The 24,589-nt window shown below is 42.8% G+C and overlaps 2 protein-coding genes across 7 annotated transcripts in view; one reads left to right on the top strand and one right to left on the bottom strand.

Moving 5' to 3' along the window:
- Window positions 1-24,589, top strand: part of LOC101100669 (membrane-spanning 4-domains subfamily A member 4A-like) — a 207,363-nt gene that overhangs the window by 35,388 nt on the left and 147,386 nt on the right. The window contains exon 1 of one of the 5 annotated variants that reach the window (XM_006937359.5): window positions 1,783-2,776. The exons of 3 other annotated variants lie outside the window; for them this stretch is intronic. The gene's annotated coding sequence lies outside the window, so the exon portion shown is untranslated. Of the gene's footprint in view, window positions 1-1,782; window positions 2,972-24,589 lie in introns of those variants that run through there. One more of the 5 variants, XM_019812466.3, reaches the window with a different exon arrangement.
- On the bottom strand, window positions 10,320-23,925 carry MS4A1 (membrane spanning 4-domains A1). 2 transcript variants are annotated; one of them, NM_001009388.2, is given in 7 exon segments: window positions 11,429-12,151; window positions 13,022-13,123; window positions 13,897-14,136; window positions 15,649-15,705; window positions 16,882-17,001; window positions 17,421-17,595; window positions 23,711-23,785. In NM_001009388.2, coding segments are annotated over 6 exon segments (897 nt in total). In that variant the 5' UTR covers window positions 17,580-17,595; window positions 23,711-23,785; the 3' UTR covers window positions 11,429-11,932.

Genomic DNA, 24,589 nt, shown 5'->3' with positions numbered 1-24,589 from the left:
CTCCCCTCTTACCAGATGGGTGACCTTGGGAAGTGACATTTCTTTAAACTCCATTTCTTTGTCTGTAAGATGGAATCACAACCACTCAGCTGGGCCGAGGTGAGGAGTAAATAATTTACTGGGTATAATGCTTCCCTCCTAATGCCCGTTACATGGTGTATGTTTAACAAAATGTAGTTTCTCTTCCCCTTATTTAAACTATTATATTTATATTTCTTGTATTAAGTGCATTTCCTCGTTTTGGTCCTCTGATGTGCAGGCATGGTTCTGAACGGAGATGCCTTATGAAGAGCAGTCTTAGAGCAGACCATTGCTCTCTCCTGCCACTGCTGTCCCTTTGCTCTTTGTTCTCATTCCTGCCCTGATGGTTGAAATGGAGACCTCAGTGACCATAACCCGACAGATTCATTACCTGGACTGCTTTGAACCTAGACGGAAGCGGGATGGGCTCGGCCGTTTGCCTCCGGATGTCTCATCTAGTCCTTGATTTTGCCTCCTCTTGTTAAGACTGTCTGCTTCCATCGTAATCTCTGATTGCCTCTAAGATCTCCCGTGGGCCGCCTCATTCTCTGCTTGCTGAATATCTGAAAAGAGCAACTCTCATTTCTTCTGTTATGGACAGCGGCTTGGCTCAGCAAGGTTATCCCCTACATTCAGTGTCTTCCTCTTAGGTAATGCTACAGAATGCGGTTAAATATTGGCTTTTCGTTTTCTCTTTTCTCTCTGCCGACATTCTAATCATATCTTCTTTAGCTCATTGAATCTTTTCTGTCACCAACTCTACTCTCGCTATTAAATTACGTCTTCATTATTTCTTTTATTTCATTTATTCCATTTATTCAGAAATTATAGCATCCACCTTTTTAAAGGCACCCTCTCCAAAAAAAAAACAAAACAAAACAAAATAACCCAAAAACAAAAACAAGAAAAACAAAGAAGAAGGAAGGAAAGAGAAAGAGAGAAAGGAACATAGCTTTATTCCACACTATATGGATTTTGTGCTTTGTTATGTCTTTTATTTCCACTGTGTTTCACATATTTGATATTATTAATTTAATAAAAGCATAAACAAAGGTAAAACACATTTTGGTGCACAAATAACACACACATACAAAAGGGAAATGCTATTAGAATGCTTTTCTATTTCACTAGCAATAAATTATTAAGCTGACATACAATTTTCTGCTTAATGAATTAATAAGGAAGAGAATATGAGAGAGAGTGGCAATTTATTAAAACTATTCTAAATTTAGTGAGCAGGGTACACCTATCTTTTAGGGTGACTGTATATCTTTTCTACAAACGATATGGAACAAATTGTCACATGTGAGAAAAAGTATTGAAATCCCTTTGATTCAGTATTACCCTGACTTCTAAGGTAAATTTATTTAATAAAGGGATAAAAGGAGAATACAACTGAGCGTATTTTAGCATTAAATGAGAAAACAGATACACAGATGAATAGATATCTAGGTAGAGCATACAGCCAGATTCAACTGTAGTGTTCGCCAACAGGACAGTTGGGTAAAAATAATGTTGGCGTTTCTAGTGCAGCCATTAAAATGAGAATAGAGAGGGGCGCCTGGGAGGCTCAGTCAGTTAAGTGTCCAACTTCAGCTCAGGTCATGATCTCAACAGTTCATGAGTTCGAGCCCTGTGTCGTGCTCTGTGCTGACAGCTCAGAGCCTGGAGCTGCTTCATATTCTGAAGATTCCCTCTCTCTGTGCCTCCCCTGCTCCTGCTCTGTCTGTCTCTCTGTCTGTCTCTCTCTCTCTCAAAAATAAATAAACATTAAGAAAAATTTTTTAAAAATAACATGAAACTATAGAAAGATGAAAATACATACACGAAACACATTAGAAATGTTATGCGGAGAAAAGAATATGTCTCTTAATTAACAGGAATACAAATAACCATTAGCAGAACTGATTTTCAAGCATCATTATTTAATAAATATTGTTTGAGGACCTTCTCTGTACCACACACTCTTAAGTGCTGCAAGTTCAGTGATAAACACCATACACAAGTCCCAGCTCTCAGGAATTTGTGTTCTAGGAAGGAGAAACAAACAGACATGTCAGATTATGGCAAACAAGTGCCAAGTGGAGAGTTACGATGAAGCGTGTAGAGAACGAGGTGAAATCGGTGGTCAGAAAACTAAGTTTTATGTTGTTTTCTTCTCCATCATTCCTTCAAAATTCTTGAAATAATGCCTTTCCAATTCAAAAGTGCATTTTAGAAGCTGTTTAAAGTGATAAGAAGTTACCTAAATTCTTTGATCTTAATGATTTGGATTCCATGGAAGGAATTTAGACCAATGGTCCTGAAACCAAAGCACATTAGAATCACGTGAGAGTTGAAAAATGCTCCAGTTTAATTAAAAGAAAAATACGCATGTGTCTACTTCATTCAATAAGCTTTAACAAAGTTTTCTACCGTCTTGTGACTTGGATTGTTCCTGTCATGAACTTAGATTCACTGCAGCTGTTTCCTGCGAACGCAAAAGGGTAACTTCAGCCAAGTTTCATTTCCTACGAAGATGAAGGCACAGAGCTGTGGACGGATCTCTCGGCAGCTCGCTCACCGCAGGAGCTGCTGAGAAATGCTGCCACAGTTATATATACCAGGAGAGCTTCTAGACGTTTTAGGGCCAGCGACATCTCTCCACCGTCCTCTCACCTGGTCCACAAATCTGGTCTGACTGCTTTCCCTGTTGGTCGTTCCTAACCAAGCCGAGAACATACCGGTGAAGATCAAGGACGTTGTAAAAGCCTCTGTGAGTAAGCTGCGACTGCACAACTGAACCCCAGCTCTTGAGTAAACACAAGCGTCCCCGCTTTGCCGCGTCCTCTTCACCACTCACGAGGGACAGCAGGTCAATGCATCTGAACGCGGTAGACCCCACAAAGGCAGGGATGTCTGTCTGTGCTGTTCACTGCCTATGGCCTCATCACGTAGAACAGGACACATGGTAGGTGCTCAGCAGATATTTGAACTTGTTAAATGAACAAAGCCTCATGCTTACCTGTGCCTGCAGGTTTTAGGCCGTCTTCCGTTCAGGGTGATTTCCTTCCCTGCTCGTCACTCAAACCACTGAATCATCTCTCTCCTTCCTTTCATGACTAAACTTCCCAAAGCAGAGTCTCCTCTCACAGGTTCAGTGTTTTCCTGCCACATCCATTTTTCAGTGAATGGCAGTCTGTCGTCTTTCCTGACTGTCTTCTACAATTGTCCCTCCTAACGCTGCCAGTGACCTCCCAATTCCTGATCCCGGTGGCCTCTACTCGTCCTCATTCCTTAGGATTCTTCCCGGCAACACTGCTCTGCTGCCTCCTTCCCCTTTGAGACACTTGTCCTTCCTCAGCTTCCGAAACAGGACACTCTCTTAAGTCCCCCTCCTGCTTTCCTGGACGTCCTCAATTTCATCTTCACTGATTTCACTTTCTCCGACAACAGCTAAACGGGGCCTTCCTTACAAAGTGTCTGTCACCTTCTCCTGGGAGCTTCCATTCATTAACTCTGTCAATTTGTAAGTGAATCTTTTGTGCAGTTCCATCTTCAATCCTGTTCTCCCATCTGATTTTCAAACTTGTATTTGCAGGCATTTGCATATCAGAATGACCCTTCAGTCTGCAGTGTGAAATTGTAGAACCAGCCCAGTCTGAGCTCGTGATCCAATTCCCAAGCTTCTGGTTTCTCGGCGTCCCATCTCTCTCCACTAGCCCTGTCCCCATTTCATGCCCTTCCCGCCCCTATCATCCAAACTCAAAGCTGAGAGAGATCTTTGATTACTTCCCTTTTATAGCTAATAAAGTCCTTCACATCCATTAAGTCCTGTCTACCCCCAAATATCTTTAAATACACTTTAAATATCTCTAAACACTCGCCCTTCTCTCTACTTAATGCAGGACTAGTTTCTTATTTACTCCTGTTGTTTCTCTTATTTTCTACACTATTAATTATAATTTCTTGCTTTCCTACTCAAACATCTGCAGCGATTCCCTGATGCTTATGAGTTCAAGTCTGGGTGCTGTGGGGATTTAAGATTCCGCACAGTGTGGCCCCGGCCTTTCTCTACTGCCTTGAGTCTAATTACCCACTAATTTAACCACAATCCATCTAGGTGATTCTGTTATTGCTTCTGAACACAACTAGGATGTTTCTGTTTTCATCCTGTATAGCTATTGCCCCACTTACCTGGAGTATTTGTTCCTTACTCTCTTACTATAGAATTTCTACCTATTCTCAATTCAACTCAAATCCCTCCCATTCCATGAGATTTTCTTGTGATGTGCTAAGCCTTCATAGAGCTCAGTCCTATCCCATAACAGTATTGAGCAATTGTTTTGTGCTATGAACTAGGGCATTTGACTGTTACTTAGTCCTTCCTGGCTGTCTTCTATCTCTTTTAAAATTATTTTTATTGGAATACAATTCACACATGGTAAAACTCACCTGTTTTAAGTGTTTTTAAATGGCATTCCCAAAGTTTTATGACCATCACCACTATCAATTCCAGAGTATTTTCATCACCTCCAAAGGAAACCAGAGAGTTACTCTACATTTCCCCCTCCTCCCAGCCTCTGGCAACCGCTAATCTACTCTCTGTTTCCATAGATTTGCTTATCATGGGCATTTTGTATAAATTGAGTAAGAAATCTGTGGCTTCTGTATCTGGCTTCCTGTACTTAATGTGAAGTCTCTAAGGGTCATCCATGTTGTGGCATGTACATGTTGTGGCATGTACCAGTACATTGTTCCTTTTGATGGCTGAATAATGTCTTATTATATGGATACACCACATTTTCTTTGTTCATCGGTTGGTAGACATTTGCGTTGTTTCTGGTTTTTGCCTGTTAAGAATGATGCTCCTGAGAACGTTTGTGTAGACGTTTCTGTGTAATCGTATGTTTTCAGTTCTCTTGAGACTATGGGTGGCCCACTGGGTCTTATAGTAACTTTACGTTTAGCTTTGTGAAGAACTGCCAAAGACATTTTTAAAGAAGTTACACCATTTTCTATTACCACTAGCACTATATGAGGTTTCCAGTTTCTTCAAATACTCACCAACACTTCTTACTTCCGTTTTGTTTATAGCCACCCCCGTGGGTGTGATGTAGTCCTCATTGTGGTTTCGATTTGCATTTCCCTAGTGACTAATGATGCTGGGCATCTTTTCATGTGCCTATTGACAATTTGTATGTTTCACTTGGAGAAATATGTATTCAGATCCTTTGCCACTTTTTAAGTTGGGTATTTGTCTTTTTAATTGTTGAGTTGTAAGCTTTCTTGATACTTTTGGATACTAGACTCTTATCAGACATAAGATTTACAAATGTTTTCTCCCCTTCGATGGATTCTATTTTTACTTTCTTTATGGTGATGTTTGTGGCACAAAAGTTTTATTTCGAGCACATAAGTTTTTAATTTCAGTCATGTCCAATTTATTTTTTCATCATTGCCTAATCTAATATCATGAAGTTTCCACCTAGGTTTTCTTCTAAGAGTTTTCTAGTTTGGGCTCTTTTGTTTAGGACTCTGATCCATGTTGACCTAATTTTGTGCATGGTGTAAGTGTCCAATTTCATTTTCATGTGGCTGACCAGTCTTTCCACCACAATTTATTGAAAAGATTATTCTTTTTCCATTGAATTTTCCTGAACCTGTGCTGGTTATCTTTTTTACCCCAACAAAATAGTTTTTATTTTATTTTATTTTATTTTATTTTATTTTATTTTATTTTACTTTATTTTATTTTTTATTGAAGTAAAATTGGCATATAATATCCTATTAGTTTCAGGTATACATATAGTGATTCAGTATTTTTATACATTCTGAAATGATCCCAAATTAGTCTAGTTACCATCTGTCACGATACAAAGTTATTACAGTGTTATTAACTATATTCCATTCCCAGTGATGCAAATTACATCCCCATGGCTTATTTATTTTATAACTGGAAGTTTGTATATCTTAATACCCTTCACCTATTTTGCCTACCCCTCCCCCCCCCCAATCCCTCCTCTCTGGCAACCACCAGTTTGTTTCCTGTAGCTATGAGTCTGTTTCTGTTTTGTTTATTCATTCATTTTGTCTTTTAGATATCACATATAAGTGAAACCATGTGGTATTTGTCTTTCTTTGTTTCTGTGTTTGTTTCTTTGTTTTTTTGAGAAAGAGAGAGACAGAGAGGGGCAGAGAAAAAGACAGAATCTTAAGCAGGCTTCATGTTTGGTGCAGAGCTCTACTCAGGACTCAATACCATGACCCTGGGATCATGACCTGAGCCAAAATCAAGAGTCAGATGCTAAACTGCTTGAGCCACCCAGGCACCCCATGCCCCAAGATTTCATTATTTTTTATGGCTGAGTAATATTCCATTACACACACACACACACACACACACACACACACACACACACACCTTTGTCCATCTGTCAGTGGACACTTAGGTTGCTTCTATATCTTGGCTGTTATAAATAATGTTTCAATGAATATGGACTTGCCTATATGAAAATTTGAATAAATTTTTTTATTTCTTTGGATACTCAGAAGTGGAATTGCTGGGTTGTATTATAGTTCTATTTTTAATTTTTGAGGAAATTAAACTTCCTTACTGTTTTCCATAGTGGCTGCACCAGTCTACATTCCCACCAGCAGTGAATGAGGATTTCCTTTTCTCCACATCCTCACCAGCACTTGTTATTTTTTGTCTGTTTTGGTAATAGCCAGTCTGATCTGTGTGAGATGATATCTGATGTGGTTTGCGTTTGCATTTCTCTGATAATTAGTGATGTTGAGCATATTTCCATGTGACAGTTGTCCACCTGTATGTCTTCTTTGGAAAAATGTCTATTTAAGTCCTCTGCCCATTAAATTTTTTTTTGATATGGGACAAGAATATAGACCATAGAAATATAGGTCTATTTCTGGGGTTTCTATTCTATTCTATTGATGTATATCTGTCTGATTCCATTGATGTATATCTGTTTTGTGCCAATACCATACTGTTTTGATTACTATAGCTTTGATTACTATAGCTTTGTACTATAGCTTTGAAATCAAAGACTGTGATAGCCTCCAGCTTTGTTTTTCTTTTTCAAGATTGCTTTGGCTATTTTGGGTCTTTTTTGGTTCCATACTAATTTTAGGATTCTCTGTTCTAGTTCTGTGAAAAATGCCATTGGTATTTTGATGGGGATTGCATTGAATCTATAGTTTACTTTGGGTAGTATGGACATTTTTAACAACATTAATTTTTCCAGATCATGAGCACAGTGTATCTTTTCATTTATTTGTGTCATCTTAAATTTCTTTCATCAGTGTCTTACAGTTTTCAGGTATGGGTCTTTTAATTCCTTATTTAAATTTATTCCTAGGTCTTTTATTCTGTTTGATGCAGTTGTAGATGGGATTTTCTTAATTTCTCTTTCTGGTAGCTCATTAATAGTGTATAGAAATGCAACCAATTTCTGTATGGTAAGTTTGTGTCCTCTGACTTTACATATTTCATTTGTTAGCTTAAGAGTTTTTGGTGGAATTTTTAAGGTTTTCTATATGTAGTATCATGTCGTTTGCAAATAGTGACAGTTTTACTTCTTTCTTTCCAATACAGATGTCTTTATTTCTTTTTCTTGCCTAATTGCTATGTCCAGAACTTCTAATACATTGTTGAATAAAAGTAATTAGACTGGGCATACTTATTCCTGATCTTAGAGGAAAAGCTTTCATTTTTTTCATTGTTGAGTATGATTTTGGCTGTGGGTTTGTCATAAATGCTCTATTATGTGGAGGTGCATATTTTTTTTAAATTTTTTTAAACGTTTATTTATTTTTGAGACAGAGAGAGACAGAGCATGAGTGGGGGAGGGACAGAGAGAGAGGGAGACACAGAATCGGAAGCAGGCTCCAGGCTCTGAGCCATCAGCTCAGAGACTGATGCAGGGCTCAAACTCACGGACCGCGAGATCGTGACCTGGCTGAAGTCGGACGCTTAACCGACTGAGCCACCCAGGCGCCCCTATGTGGAGGTACATATTTTCTGTACCAACTTTGTTGAGAGTTTGCTTGTAATAGGTACACTTTTAAATCATCTCTAATTAAGCACTACAAGTTTTGAGGACTTGGAGCTTCTCTTATCTTTAGGTATACCCCTCTATACTTTGCAGTATTCCTTACCCATAGTAGGTGCCTGGTGGATATTTTGCTACTGTCTGTTTCTCCAATCAGATAGTGAGGCTCTAAGAGGAGGGATCTCTGCTTATTTTTGCTCATTAGAAGCCTGAGATCAACAAATATTTTTGGATGAATGAATTACTTTAGGATTTTTGTTCTCTCGCAGAAGAATGCATAGGAGGCACAAATAAGTTTCTTCTAGTAAGTCAGGAAGGGAAGTGATGAGTGAAGAGCAAACATAACTCCAGAGAATAATCTGAAATTAGCTTTGATTTTGCCACCATATGATCCTACCATATTCATTTTATATTACTTGGTCCTCATTAGCTCAGAACATACAACCAGATTTTAAATTAAAGGAAACCCGTTTAAGAATTTTAGACTTGGGGCACCTGGCTTGCTCAGTCAGAAGAGCACACGACTCTTGATCTCAGGGTTGTGAGTTTGAGCCCTGAATTGTGTGTAGAGATTACTTAAATAAATAAAAGTTAAAAAGCACTGCAAACTTAATGTAGGAAAATTTCTGATTTGAACCTTCCCCATCAATGTTTTAGGTTTTTAAAACATATCAAATCCATAAATGAACTCGTGCTAACTCAGTCTGAAGCTACCATTTATATGTGTTGGATCTTTGGCTGTTTACCTGCCAAAGTGTAAAATTAATTTCCTGGCTTTTAACATATGTCATTACAGACTTTGTCAATGTTTGAAGTGCAAAATCACATTCTGCAGCTCCAAAAGTGATTTGCAAAAAAAAAAAAAAAAAAGGCCCTTAGTACTCAATTATAGAGGAATATTGAATTATGTTATATTGATTAATGAAGTACTAAGTTGCAACTAACTAGCTTATGAGAATTATATATCAATAAGGAACAATATTTATGATATAATGTTAATTATAAAAAAACACTATATTATGTAGTGATTGCAGCCAGGTACAATTATGTATTACTATGACCTGGAGTGATCAATCATCCTGGTTTGCCTCTGACTATTTAGGTTTTAGCACTGAAAGTTCTGCATCTCAGGAAATCCCTCAGTCCCAGACAGACTGAGATGGTCAGTCACCCTCTTAGGAACAAATTGCCAAAGGGATAATTGGAGAGAAAAGTCATAGCAATGATTTTCATTCTTCTTTAACAATAGACATTAATGGTGTCTCAAAAGGAGTTATGTGAGGTTAGTACAAACTGATTATGATTTGAGATCATAAAAATGAATTAAATAACTAATATAACATTACATTAATTATACTTGAACAAAAATACATATATATATAATAAAATTTATTTTTTTTAACTTTTTTCTTTATATATTTATTTGAGAGACAGAGGCAGCATGAGTGGAGAGGGGCAGAGAGAGAGGGAAAGAGAGAATCCCAAGCAGGCTTCATGCTGCTTGTGCAGAGCCCGATGAGGGTCTCAAACTCACAAAACCAAGAGTTGGACACTTAAGTGACTGAGCCACCCAGGCGCCCCAAGAAAATAAAATAAAATTTTTAAAGACACAATGGTTTTGGAGAGGGATCCTCACATATATTTCAGAAATGGAGAAAATAAGATAGAAGACAGAGCTTATCTTCTTTGAAGGTTTTCTCATTAGTTTTTTCCTTGGTCTGCCATTGCTCTCTTCCCTTTCCTCTAGTTCAAGGCAGGAGTGCCTGCCGCCTATTTCAGACACATTCTGGAGTGCTCAATGTGAGAAATCAGTTATTCGATTATTAAATCTTCTGTGAAAACTTTCCTTGGGAATGCATGTGTGTAAGAATACACTGACACCCGAGGGCACCTGGGTGGCTCAGTCCATTGAGCATTGGACTTTGGCTCGGGTCATGATCTCACAGTTCGTGAGTTTGAGCCCCACATTGGGCTTGCTGCTGTCAGCACAGAGCCTGCTTCGGATCCTCTGTCCCCCTCTCTCTGTCTGTCCCTCCCCCACCCACATTCTCTTTCTCTGTCAAAAATAAAAATAAATGTTAAAAAAAAAAGAATACACTGATATACATAGTTGATGTCCTGACATCCCACAGTTCAAACCCGTATTGGGATTATGTGAATATAAACTTAAGGCTATAGGAGCCTCCCTTGTGGTCTGACGTTACAAGAATAGAGAAGACTGGGAAAACACTGTGTTGGAATCATCTGTTTCAGACAAGAACACAAATATAGTTTTATTTATTTAAGGCTAATTTTCAGGACTTTACATATAGAGATGTTTCATCTCTCTTTTTTTTTTTTTCTAAGCACAGGAAAGATCTCTCGGTGGTCCCTAACAAAGTAGAAATATCACAAGGCATGGAAATTGCTTTGACTGTTGACCTGCCAGAATCTGGCAGGGTTTATCATATAGAAAATGCCCAAATGTAATTGATAGATTATAAACATTCTTCCTATGTAGGGTACTAGTATCTCTGAATATGAACAGGAATTGAGAAGTAGGGTAGCTATTGCCTGAGATTTGGCATTGTAACTAATTACATTATTTTCAAACATGATCTTTTTTGAGAATGTCCATAGTACTTAGTGTCTGCATTATGTAACCTAACAACCAAGTATATATTAATGATGTGAGTTTTCCAAAGTTTTCCAAATGTTGTGAATGTCTGTGTTTTTTATCCCTGAGAAGCAAAACTTGATTTCTGACTCTTCTGTGTCTCTCCGAACACCTATCTTATGCTAATCAGAGAGTAGGTGCTTATTAAAACCTGTTGACTTTACTCAGGTAGTTTATACAGGCTGTTTGGTTATTTAAAACATTTTAGGATTAGAGTAGGAAGATATGGGTACAAAAGAAGGCTCTCAAAATTACTAGCTGTGACCATTAGCAAATTACCTTTACTTATTTTTAAGTTACTTAGCCTCTTTGAATCATTTGTAAAATATGGATAGGGATTTTTTTTTCTTGATGATGGAAGATCAAATGTAATTATTTGATAAACTACTCTGTGAAATGGAAATTACAAATACAACCGTTGATTATCATTTAAGATGTGGGTACTCATTATGGCATCTTCTTTGATTCTTTCTTCTCTTGCCTAAAGGCTGAAAGTAGGTAGACAGTGCAACCAAGAGCCTAGAGCAGGAGTTAGGGAAAGTTAAGACAGATACAGACATGCCCATTTATAAGCTGCGCTGTTTGTACGAAGAAAGAGCGGGGTGTTGGCCACTAAGAAGTTCCCTGGTGGGGTGTAGGCACTCTAAGAGTGTACCACAGTGTCAGCCCCGTAGAAAGATAGCTGGACTAGTTCCTTATCTTACCTCCCTACCATTACTTTTTACTCTCTTTAGGACAGTGGTGCACAAGGGACTCCACAACATACGTAGATGTAGAAGGAATTAAAGGAAGTGTAGGAATGGCCTGCACAGTGGTTTATCTTTTTCATCAGGGGCAGAGTCTCTCTGTTGCAGAGGGACGAGGTGGAACCTCTACTCCGACCGCTACTGCAAAGCCTCGCCCAGGAAGGAGGCCGGTGAGCACTGCCGAGGTGCAGCCCTTGCTCTGCCTTGTTTGAATTTCAGTAAGCTGCCCCAGACAGGAAACGTGCCGACATAGTCGCCTGCCATGGCTGGATTCTCTGCGTGAGAGAGCGAGCGAGCGCGAGCGAGTGCCAGTGAGCTGTGGTCACTCCGTGCGAAGGCCAGAGAGACATGTGGAGGGTGCCTGCAGAGGGCCTCAGGAAATGAGGGTGAATACGTCTCTTGGAAGCTGTGAACACTAATGCCTAAGAAAAGGAAACAGAAGACAGAAAAAGAATAGTTTAAGGAATGCTATCGTTTTCTATCGGTGAAGGTTCCTGGTCTTGAGGAGGTTCCGGAAAGTTCATTTCCGTTTCCTCCTCCTCTTCTTGGACTGGAATGATTTCAATGTCTTCTTCATTCTTTGGTTGGGAAGATACTTCAGTCAGCTCGACCGCTTCTTCTGTTATTTCAACTAGCTGTTCTTTTTTTTCTTCGGCAGCTAACAGGACAACTACATCCTGGAATACAAAATTAAACAAGCGTTTCTAGACCTTTACTTTTGGTGCATTTGTCAGCAGTGTCTGTGAATGTCTATCAGAGACCTCCTGTTTTCTGTGCCGTTTATGCTTTTTCCTATATGCCTCCATATACCAGGACTGATTTCCCACGTGCCCAGATCCTCACCAAATCACCCATCAAAGCTCATCTGCAAGATCAGCAGATATTTGCCACTTTGCCTGGAATGATCACACGGTATTTTGGGAAAGAACGCTGCAGTAATGGGCGAATTTAGATTTGAGTTTTGATTTGCCTTTTATTGCCTATAACCTTGGGAAGGTAATTTTCTCTCTAGTCCTGTTTTTCTCATCTGCCAAATGAAGGACTTGTGACAGTCTCTCGGTTGTATCGTGAATCTAACATTCTGTGGTTCTGAAGCAGTTGATGCAGCTCTGTCACGGGGATATTCGTATCTCCCAATTGTAGAGCCTCTTTGACCCATAGTTTTGGAAGTGGGATCTGATGAAAGGGTGGCGGTGGGGCGGGGTGGGGAGGGGAATGCTGGGAAATGAAGTGGACGATCTGTCCGGCTTCCACACATTACATGTGGGATCACGAAATCAAGATGGACGCCTGGAGCGGGGCAGAGCTGAAGGCTCGTGAGCACACGTACTGCAGGGCGGTATCCTCTGTCTAACCTTTAGACTGGCTTCAAATTTCAAGACACTTTTTCCTCATTATTGGTATTCTCTGCTTTCCAGAAATCTGCCAAGACCATTTTTCATGAAGCTCCTAGTCTCAAAGTTACGTCAGATTACATTCTCCAGAAATGAGTTTTTGTAGACGTGATTTCCTAGAGGGGCTTAGTGGACAGGATGGCTACTACTCACAGCTTTAGGTTTGGAGCACAGTTTTTTCCATTCATTCTCAACAATGCCAGCTGTCACAAGTTTCTGGAATAAGGTAAAGACCACCATCACGGCAAAAATGCTCTGAGGAACGACAGAAAAAGTGAAGGCAAGAATGTGGTAACAGCTTAAAGAATATGGTTGGTACTCAGTAAATGACTCTTGGCTACAATTAAATGATTAAAAGATCAGTTCTGTAGAAGATGGGTTCTTTAGAAGATGAATTCTATAGGTGAGTAGTGACCAACTGTAAACACTACCAGTTATCTTCATAACCCCGACCCTTAGCACAGCTGCCTTCACAGACGGTTAATGCATGTTGCTGATAGGAAATAAGGTAGCAGCAATTAGTTGAAGAATCAATTCTATGTAGGAAAAATTAATCAGTGACTCCCAAATTAAGTTGTATCCAGCTTTAGGTGTTACGGTATCACAACCAAGGAAACCTGTCTATACTCGGGAGATGCATTTTTCCCCTTCAGAGTCTCCACTAAAAACTCACTGAGGCAAAAGGTGTTCATAAAACAGGTGCTTCTTCAATGTTCACCTTAATCATGCTAATAAATGTTAACCGATACTAATATAAAAATGTTAAACAAACACGTAGCACCTTCTGTGTACCAGTTCTAAATGTTTTTGTATATGTTAACTTACTGCTCAAAACAGCCCTGTGAGGTAAGTACTGGTACTTTCCCCATTTTACAGTTGAAGAAACTGAGGCAGAATGTGGTTAAAATTCTTGCCCCAAAGCCAGATAGGCAGTAAGTAGCAGATATAGCCAGTCTGGATCCGGAGTTGGCACTCGTAATAAAAATGCCAGACTTCTTTCCTGAGAAGAAATCCAGTCTCACACTTACCAAGAAAACAGATCGTATGCTGTCACAATATTTTATAGACAGAGAGTTTTTCTCAGAGGGCTTACTCTCTGGTTGACAGGTGTGGATGTCAATATATGGCTTGGGACTTTTAAGAAGATTCAGATTCTCCATTTTAAAAAAATGGGAAATTGCAATATTAAATATGTCCATGATCAAAAGAATCATTCCAGAAATAGCAGCAAAGAGGCTCAGTGAGTTCATTATCATTTTCCCTTTGACCTGAAATGGAGACATAAAGACATGTTAATGGGGTTTGATTTCATTTGGAGAATACAAGGTAGGAAGGAATTCCAGATCTCGTTCCTCCCATTCATAAGGGCACTGCACCCAAATCATCCTAAGCCACACTTCTCTCAGTGGTTTTTAATGTCCTTGTCACCGTAAAATGAAAACCTTCATCTCTCATTCCTGTTCCTTCCTCAGTCTTCCTCATCTCATTTTACCCTGTCACATCCAATCAGTTTATCAAGAGAAAATTTTAGGAATACTCCTAAATTCTTCTATGTTGCATCCTTGCAGTTCCTTTCACTGCCCCTACCACCACGCTGTTGGCATTCGGTAAATACTGGCTAAGTGAAGATAAATAGTTTTCAGCTTATATGTGTCTGCATTAGAAGGTAGAGGGAAGAAAGGGAAGGAGGTTCTTGCATCACCATGAAGTGGGTGTAGGGAGGGAAGGCGCAGATAGAGCCCTCTGGGTCTCTACCATCAAGTGGAAACTAACAGTAGCAAGAACACCACCACCTACTCCCTATTGACATGGGTTGCAGTCAGCCTCAGTCTACCATCTTCCAAAACATAATTAGGGCCGATGCCTCGGGGTAGCACCGGTGAGGGGTGTCAGAATGAGTTCTACCTGCAGGGATGATAGAAGGTCAAACCAGGAAAATATAAGTGACAGGTACCATAATAATCCCATCAATGGGATTATTGATGGTTATTTTAAGACCTATATAGTTCATCCCTGGCTGTAGGACCTACAGATTGCAAGACAGTAGGACTTGCTGTATCTGGAGAATAAAAACAACTTGATTTTCCTAAATATTTTTTTTTTATTCAAAAATTGAGTTTCGCAGACCACCTCTTGAGAGGAGCCATTTCAATCCACTCCATCTGTCACTGGCTTTGGAAGTGCCACAAGTCAGTAATAGCTTATTAGTAAGTTTAAAAAACTTGGGGGAGGAAACTTGCTGGTAAGCTCATGACCTGGGTGTAAGTGTGTTGGGAGGGTTATAGGACAAGACCCTCTGTAGCTCCTTATATAGCTCCTGAAGCACCTGCGTGTATGTTAGTCCATTACATACTCATGACCATATGGTAGCACCATTTTATAGAGGTACGGAGGGGCAAACTGACTTGCTCAAAGTTAACGAGGATTGAGTTAATCATGGTATTGATTAGAGTTTTCCTAAACGGTGGTCTGAGAGAAAGTACACGGCTTTCAAAGACACCCATTAGTCTCACACATTTAACATTCATAAGACCATAAGCATGTGGCTGTTCTTTGGTCTGCCTTTAATTCTCTTTCCGCGGACGTAATTCAGGTAGGCCTCATTTCCAAGTTTTTCATGAATAAAATCACAACAGCTTTCTAGAGAATCTTTTGCCTTTTGGGGTTGAGAGAGAACTCAGTGCTACTGTGATTCCAAAGGTGTGTGAGGGTTTTTGTTTTCAACTGAGAAAGTAGGCATTTCTCGGATGCGTGGGGAAGAAGGACATACGATTACTTGCCAAACTTTTCCTGGGGTTTTTCTCCGCTGCTACCAGGAGTGATCCAGAAATGATATACTGTGAAAAGAGAGGTGGTGGGTGGGGAAGGTATGGGATAGATGGGAGAGGAGGCAGACAGGGAGGGAGGCAGAGAGGGAGATGGCTTTTAACATGGAGAACTGGTTGTTAAAAAGCTATCCACATTTCCAACCACTTTCACCAAACTGTCCAGCCATTTTTGCAGTATTCATTCATTTTTCAGCAGTCATAGTTCTCCTTTTTGCATGCTCAGCTATATTCAGCTGATGCCTTTTATGCAACTAACTGGGGAGCTGCGACCAGGAATATAGTAAGACCAGAGGCAGAACACAAGTTTTTGTGCCAACGAATACTAACACTGTGAATTTAAAAGCTTTATTTTTAGTTTCTCTCTTTTCTAAGTTTGTGGAATTTCTCTTTGGAGTTCACAGTGATTTCACTGATTGTGATGCCAGGGAAGAATGAATCAAGGTGGCCTGAGTGCCACGGGCACACGCCATTAAAACGTTTGCTGCTACAGGAATTGATGGTGATCCTTTCCCATCTTCCTTGTTCAAGCTATGAAATGGAGGGGACGTTTGCTCTCATCCATCTCTCTTTGTTTTGAAAATCTCAGTCCTGGGCGTACCTTTCTGGTAGTAACTGTGAAAGTCTAACGGGGATATAAACATGACTCCTCTGTACCACACCCAGACACGGCTAGAAAACATGTACACGAAACAGTCACGAGGATTGCTCATGACAGATTGCTGCTCTGCTGGTCAGCCAAAGGAGATTCATTTGCGATGGGACTGATTTCACCACCTGAGGTAGTAGCTAAAGAGAATTGTAGGAAGAAGGAATAGGTGGGAGGAAACGGGATGCGCCTGCTCTTTCCTGCTTCCAGAAACACCCCGCCGCACAGTCCAAATGTTTAGTGCCCTTCTCACCCCTCTCCACATTGACTTTGGAGAGTCCTGCTTTGAACAGTCTTCCTTCTCTGTGTAGATCCATGCAGGGCACCTCTTTCTGAATTTACATGAAGTGTGACCACTGACTCAGGGAGATTCATACTCGGTTCCGTCAACCTCTCCTTCCACTAAATTACTGTCGCCTCATAACCTATTTCTCAGCCACATACTTGCCTCATCACAGAAATAATCTAGCATGCTATTGTGGAGCTTTTAAACCTTTTTGTCTGCATCACTGCCCAGAGGGCTGTTAGTTGTTACTCACCATAATACCTCCCCAGAGAGGGTACCACACAGTCATACAGATGGGTGCATAGACCTCCATGTGGATCATCAGGAGGCCACCTAGGGCCATGTGGAAGAGCCCGTTCATAATCTGGACAGCCTGGAGAGAGAATTAGGGGTCGGATGAGGAACTCAAGTCATCATCAAGTCAGAAAGCAAAGGCTGGAAACCCTGATTCCGGACCCGGGGCTGTGTAAAACGCCTAAAGGAAGTGGGGAAGGTGCCAAGATCTTTGTCTTGTTGTGATCCGCTTTCCTCACCACCTGGGGCATTTCCAAGACAGATATGTCTGGGATGCTGGTGACAAACTGGGATGGGAGACCCCTAAATATGCAGACCGCAAAATCAAAAGGAGACATAAGATCACCGTGACAACTTCTCTGTACGTCCCTGATTTGGCACGCTGTGTCCGACATAAGGGACACCTCACGTTGGATTGCATCCTGTACCTGGCCTATAGCCTCTGCTTGTCTAGGCCAGAGAGTCTCGCCGATATGGAACAGAGCACAGTTGACTTACCCCCAGTGGCTTAGATTCCTTCATGAAGAAGTTTTGTGTAGGGCCCACCACCGAAGGCATCTTTTTGGGAATTATTTTTTGAACAGGATTCATGGCAGTCGGACCTTTCATAGCATCTGCTGGGAGAGTTCCACTCATTGAATTTCTGGGTGTCGCCATTTCACCCTCAGAACTCCTAAAAATAAATAATAAAACGGGGGAGAGAGAGAATAGGATTTTCAGCGGTCTTTGGTCTCATGCATTGGCATACTTTTCCCTTTATTCTCTCTGTGAGTGTCGTTGAGGATAGACATGGACTTTTCCCAGTGGCTTTGGGTCTGAGGCAAAGCCTACTACTATGTTCTAGCATCTCAGGCAAGGACATAGGGCCTTGGAAATCCTGCCGGTATTCTTGACAACAATGTTTGGGGCATACTTTATCATGGAAGAGAACACCATGCTCATGTGTCCACATGTCCTGTTTGTTTCTCATCCCTGAGTGCTTTTCTTACGCTCTCATATTGGACAGTGTATTTTGTATTGACTTTTCCTTGTCCTTTTGCTTCTCTGCCTTTGTCCATTGTGATGGGCCAGAGGCATCATGAGAGATAAGTGTCTGACTTCGGCTCAGGTCATGATCTCGAGGTTCACGAGTTCGAGCCCCTCTCTGCCCCTCCCCCACTCGTGCTCTGTCTCTGTCTCTCTCTCTTTAACATTAAATTTAACATAACATTAAATTTAAAACATTTTAAAACATTAAATTTAACATAATGTCTCTTTAACATTAAAAATGTTAAATAGAGAGAGAGAGGGAGAGTCAGATGAGGACCGTCCTTAGTCAGCAGAGGCCGATTCTAGTCTTCCTTTACCACCAACTCTGCAATCTTGAGTAATCACTTTAAGGAGGTTCTCAGAGGTTGTATGTAAGACTGGCCCCCTGACACGGGTTGCCTAGGTTTAAATCAAATTCTGTTTGCGGTGAAACTACAGGAAAATTCTTTAAACTCTGGGCCTTATGCTTTTCAGCTGTAAGATGGGAATAATAATTCTTGTCTTATGGTATAGGGTTTCTGTAAGACTCAAATGGACTGATGAGCTGTGTGTGGCTGGTGTCTTCATTTAGGTATATCTCAAATGTCAGCCTCTCAGAAATCCTTCCCCAAATCCTCGGTCCACAGCACAGTCTTTTTCACAGCACCCATTTTATTTGTGTACGTGGCCCATATCACTGCAGGGAATTACCTTGATTATCTGCTTGCTTGTTTACGGTCAGTCTCTTCCCACTAGAATATAAATTCCTTCAAAGCAGAGACCTTATCTGTCTTGTTCAGTATCTAAATGGGGCCTGGATTGAATAGTTTCTTAATATTACTGAGGAAATAAATGTATGTAAAGCGCCCATGTCTGAATAATTATTGCCTGTTTTTGTCGCTATTCTTGTTTTTACTATCATTACCTCAGTAGGCATTAGTTTCTATATTTTTCCCCATTGGAAAAATGAGAACAACGTCCCTGTCACAGACATGTTGTGAGAAAGAAGTTCAGACGTGAAAATGCCTCCTACATGGGGAGAAAGGAGCAAGTGCTGTTTGTTCTTAGAATTCATGCTTTATTCATTTCTGAAGTTAGATGGTGATTATTACTGAGACCCTTTCCAGCTCTCATGTTTTAAGACTGCCCAGTTTTCTTCATCTTGTGCTTCGTCTTGGAATTTATGTTTGCGTCAGCTACTTACGTGAATTCTATCGGGTCTTTCCTGGGCCCTGGAACTCTCCTTAGAGATGCACCTTTGGTCTCGTCCTTGTTGGCTGTCAGTCACGTAAGGAGCCTTGGAGACAAAGACTGTCTGTCCAGCTTGCTTATTGTACTGAAGTCACACCAAGCCCAGCACTGGTCCGGACCTGACAGGTCCTTGGGAGTCACCCAGGCCTTACGTTTGCACCCAGTGTGTGGTTACAAAGAGATTTCGCATCCTCAGTTCATTGAAGCCTCACAGAGTAGACAAGGGATGAACTGTTGCTTTCATTTTGTAGAAAAGGTGGCAAGGGCACAGAATAGTTAGTCCCTTGTTCCCAGTTACATGACTACTGGAGATCAAAAGTGAGGGCTTGGACCTCTCCAACGAGGCATCTATGGCTGCTTTGTCCCCCGTGCAGGCCAGGGGTTCAGCCTTTCACTTATGAACCTCTCCCTACTTCAGGTGGATGTGCCGTTTGGATGACTACTATAAAGCAATTGAAAACAGACTCCCTGTCAGGAGGACAGAGGAGACTTCGGCTGGGTGCTCTGCACTTGATTTCATCCCACCTGCCGATTACCAGATGTCATGCGGTCTTGGAGGTCTCGGTGCTTTGCACCACAAACCACACCCAACAAGATGACTGACAAAAAGGAGTGTACTAAGGTAGGCCTCTAAGGAGCCTCCAGATTGATTCTGGCCAGCAGGCAGAACTTTGGGAGCCGGTCAGAAGCTCAGAAACCATTGTGGCCATTTGATAAATGAGGAAACTGTGGCCCAGGGATGGGCCGCGCCTCGTCACAGACCTTGCACCTGGTGACAGAGCCGACCAGAAGTCAGTCACCGCGGCTCTGAGGCCGGTGCTCTCTCTGCGGCCCCACAGCCAGACCATGTCGTGTAGTTGTTTGTGGAGCATCCTCTATGTGCCGGGGTTACCGCACATCTAGTTCCAGGTCACCCAACACCTGTCTTACCCAGAAGGCATCTTGTCTTTTTTTGCAGGTGTGGAAATGCAGGTGCAGAGGGGTTGGTTCGTTTCCCCATTTGTAGGAAGGGAATGGGCTGGGAGTCACCACATTCCTCTCCAGGGGGCTCATTTTAGCGAGGACAACTTAAAGAGCAAAGGTCATCAATTATCTGGACAGAAGGAAATGATGGGGCTAGTGTGGTTTGAATTTCTCCTTATTTTTCAGCTGCCCGAGGCTGTGTCACTGTTACTGGTGAGATAAACCTCTTAACGTAAGCAAGTTCTGCTGCGGCTGTATCTGTAATGGCTAATGGCAGTAATGACCACTGGGGGGAAATATTTTATTTCACTGGTAAAAATGTGCCTGGGTGGCTCAGTCGGTTAAGCGTCTGACTTCAGCTCAGGTCATCATCTCACAGTTCGTGAGTTCAAGCCCCTCATCGGGTTCTCTGCCGTCAGTGTGGAGCCTGCTGCGGAACCTCTGTCTTTCCCCCCTTCGCTCTCTGCCCTTCTCCCATTTGTACTCTCTGTCTCTCCCAAAATAAATAAATAAACTTAAAAAAATGATGTCTCATTATGGCAACTGTACTCCTCTGAAGGCTTCAACACATATTACTGTAAAATAGTTTATAAACACAAACATACCCATCATTTTGTATGGAAATAAGCTTTCTAAAATATGTACATATTTCAATGCCAGGGCATTGTCGACCAGGAACTGAAAATTTCCATTGTATGGGAATACGTAAAATTAGACCACATACTCCCAAGGATATTGTAGATTCCCGCAGCTTTGCCCTGTGGTTGTTTCTTAATTGTTCACGGTGATTTAAAACGGTGCCCGGCACACAGCTCTGCTCAAAGCCCGGTTTGTACATCCGCAGGGGTGACTGAGCACATTGGCCAAAATGTGGTAACAGCAGGATTTTGTGCTCACTAAACTATATCACCCTCAGGGCTCGGTTTATCTGACACTGCCTCACTCTATTACAGCGACTTCTGCAAATCTCTTCTGGGTTTTCAAAGGCACCACTGTTTCTGGGTGCATCCACTGCAGGACAGTCTCACAGCCTGTATAGGTTTGGGTTTGAATAATGACTGTTTAGGTCCAGTAATTACATCACTTAATGAGAAGTTCAAAGCTGCCTAGCTTTCGTTACCTCCACTTCCTCCCCTGCCACTCAAAATAGTTCTGTGTTTCTGCCCTTTCTGGTCCTGTGCGCTGAGCTCTGAGGAGGAATGTTCTTACTTCCATTCCCTCTGCCTGGGCTCCTCAGCCCCTCTCCAGCCCCCCTCCTTCCTCCAGGGTGGCAGCCCCTCAGGGCAAGCGGGTCTTGTGTCTTCAGTCCGTGTGCACTCGCGTGCCACAGAAAGTGCTAGTTCCAGCGCTGGGGCCTGCCATGTCTGTGACCTCGCTACTCAAAGTACTGTCTGAGAACGTGGGAGAATTTGCAATTTATAATATAGTAAACTCTCGGAGGATAACTGTGTCTTTTGTAGGACTGAGATGTACCGCAGCGTCCCCATTCCCAAAGCCCCTTCCTTTCATCCAGCAGCCACTGCCCAGGGCCCCCTCTGTCATCCCTGGGGTCTTCAGAGCCCCTCCACTCTGTCCCTCCACTTCTTCCCCACCCGTCCCCTCTGGGGGCCTCGCAGCAGGTGGGCAGAGCCGCTGGGCTGAGGCCGCTTTGTGCAAGGACTGCCCTGCAGAGTCAGCGGCCTTTCCTCAGGCGTGAGCACTCAGATGGCTTTATTTCTGTCCCCCTGGCACCCAGGTTCCAAGAGCTGGAGCCGCGGTTCTCTCCAGCCCCTTCACCTCCACGCCCAGTCAGGGCCCAAGTCCTGCTGCTTCTTCCTCTGTAAGGTGTCTTCTCGTGCATGCGGACCATTTTCTACCTCCAGTGTCACCCCCTGAGTTTCTCATTTCCTCCGCTGGTTGAGCACAAAAATCGTACTCTTCTGCCTTCAGTCTTGCTCTCGTCTAATCCATCCTCCACAGCGGCTGCGAGAGCAGGCCCCGAATCACTGCTTTAAGTCCTGCTCGACCTGAGCTTCAGCTCTTTGTCTAGCCTGTCTTGGCCTCCTGGGGAAACCTGCGCCTGGCCCCCCCACCCCATGGCCTTCACGGAGCATCTCGGCGTCCCATTCGGAAGCCACACCGCACCGCTCCCCGCTGGACCGCTGGTCTGGAGGTATCTTCCTCTCTCTTCCCTCTCCGCTTTGAAATGCTCCCCTCCTGCCCCCTTCGCGGTCTCCCCATTAGACATTCACCTCCTTGGGACTGTTCCCGGCACGGACTCCTTCAAAGGCCCCAGCTCTCTGTATCCCTTACTTGTCCTCAGCTGTTTTCTCCTCTAACTGGGAGTATGTTCCCCAAGGGCTGTCCTGCTAGGATTACGTGGAGAACCTGCTTTCCATGTACTACGAGCTCGATAGATGTTAAACCGAACGACTTCCTCAGCGAAGATTCCCACGTGAGCGCGCAGGATGTTGGACCAAAATGTGGTCATTTCACCTCACCTGATGATCAGTGACATCAGGCCATTTTGTGGAAAACAGGGAAAGGCGGTCATATTATATGCTGGTTCAGGAAACAATTATGACATGGCTAAAGCTCATCTTTGTTGCCCTTCATTAGATCTTCCTCATCTGCAGTGCCCACTCTCACTGCAGGCTTCTGTGATGGATTTGAGGCGGGATCTGACGCTCCGTTTCATGCCCCCCCCCCCCCCGTCCTCCAGTCCCCTCCAGAACATGTTAGCCTGCGAGGTTTAACAACATTTGGGGTATTCACATTTAGCAGCGTATCTTTGGAGACCAAATCATTCAAAGCAAGAGAAATGGAAATATTTTCATTATAACCACGGCTGATTATTTTCTTCTTCAGTGCCAGGTGGTTCTAAGAACCTTAGGATTTTAGCTCATTTAATCTTATGTAAAGCAGCGAGTGTTAACCGTCCGTCACCCCCATCTTGTGGGTGAGTAAAACCAGGGATGTACAGGTTTGGTGACTTGCCTGTATCTATCAGAGGCCCCAGGCCTGCCCTGTGTCACTCACCTCCTGTGTACGTGGGACACCAGCAGTGGAAGTGAACCACTGTAGATACCTTATAGGCGGTGGCGCTCCGGTTGGAGCCCAGCAGATCGGTAACCACGCTCTCGTCTACGTGCTACAGTCTGCTGCTTTTGTTCGGGACACCCAGTTCACTGGCCAGCGTCTTTCTTGAGGGAGGGAGTGGTTCAGAATGCGGGTGGGCAGCAAAGCCTGGTACCCCTCCTCAACTTGTGACACTGTCAGAAAACCCGACCGGGGAACGAGAAACTCGAGTCTCCAAAACCATCCTATGCTTTACGAATCACTCTCTTTTAGTCTTTTTTTTTTTTTAAGTTTTTATTTATTTTGAGACAAAGAGAGTGTGCAGGAGGGGCAGAGAGAGAGAACCCCGAGCAGGCTCCACACCACCAGCGCAGAGTCCAACGCGGGGCTGGAGCCCACAAACCGTGAGCTCATGACCGAAGCCAAAATCAAGAGTTAGACGTTTAACCGACGGAGCCCCCCGGACGCCCCCTTTTTAGTCGCTTAAACAAAGCAAACTGGTTGCTTACCTGAGTGTCTGAGGCCTTAGGTCGCAAAGCTGACTCGGATGCTGGCTGCCGAGTTCACTTCCACTGCTGGTGTCCCACGTACACAGGAGGTGAGTGACATAGGGCAGGCCTGGGGCCTCTGATAGATACCAGGTGACAGGAAATCAGTGGCTTCTGCTACCTTGGCCTTTGCCCCAATCACTTTGGTTTAATGCACACATGCCAGAGCCAAAGGATATACAAAAAAGTTTCTGCCTTACCACGAGGTTTCACTTCTCGAAAAGGATCCCAGGGGACTGCCTGGCGTACTTTACGCTCCCCTAATTAGAAGAACTTTGCAGCCCCCACCCTGTAAGCAGGTGTGGACGGTGGGTCCCCAAGGGCAAGAAGGGCTCTAGAAACTCTCTACAGATGGGCTGCTAGGACTTTTACCTTTTTACTTCACTTTTAGGAGTGAGTGGGTGGGAAGAAGTCATCCAAGCAGAGAGATTCAGGAATCAGTAAGCCCGGTTGCTCGGGAGTATTGCAGGTATCCCTCTGCAACTGTTGTCCACGTTTGCCCGCACTTAGGGTCCTCGTGGGACCACGTATGTCTCGTGTGGGATTTACTAGAAATGGCCTAAAAAATATACTTTGGTATTGTAGAGCACAGACCCAGAAGCTTGAGGCAAGAGTTGCGTGTTTGGGGATACAAACTCAAGTAGCACTTTTACCTACAGACTCACTTTTCCCACCATCTTTCTGGTTCTCTTGCATCGCCTCTCTCTTCAGTCTGGCCTGGAGCTGTGCTAGGGGTAGATCAAGTGAGGGATGGAAGAAGCCGGTGGCCAGGAAAGTGTGAACATTTGGGAAAGGAATTTTTGCCCAAAGGTTTCGTACTCCTTGCCTCCACCTATACAA

The sequence above is a fragment of the Felis catus genome, chromosome D1 (assembly GCF_018350175.1).
Source record: "Felis catus isolate Fca126 chromosome D1, F.catus_Fca126_mat1.0, whole genome shotgun sequence".
Classification (NCBI taxonomy): domain Eukaryota; kingdom Metazoa; phylum Chordata; class Mammalia; order Carnivora; family Felidae; genus Felis; species Felis catus.
The sequence above is the reverse complement of the archived record's forward strand: the minus strand, read 5'-3'. Positions and strand labels throughout refer to the sequence as shown.

Coding starts and splice junctions, on each gene's coding strand:
- MS4A1 (XM_045038062.1), bottom strand. CDS start 17,579: ATGGCGACACCCAGAAATTCAATGAGTGGAACTCTCCCAGCAGATGCT. Junction 13,124..13,896: donor GCATACGATCTGTTTTCTTG/GTAAGTGTGAGA, acceptor GTCGTTCCTCAG/AGCATTTTTGCCGTGATGGT. Junction 12,152..13,021: donor TGTGCTCCAAACCTAAAGCT/GTGAGTAGTAGC, acceptor TTTGTATTCCAG/GATGTAGTTGTCCTGTTAGC.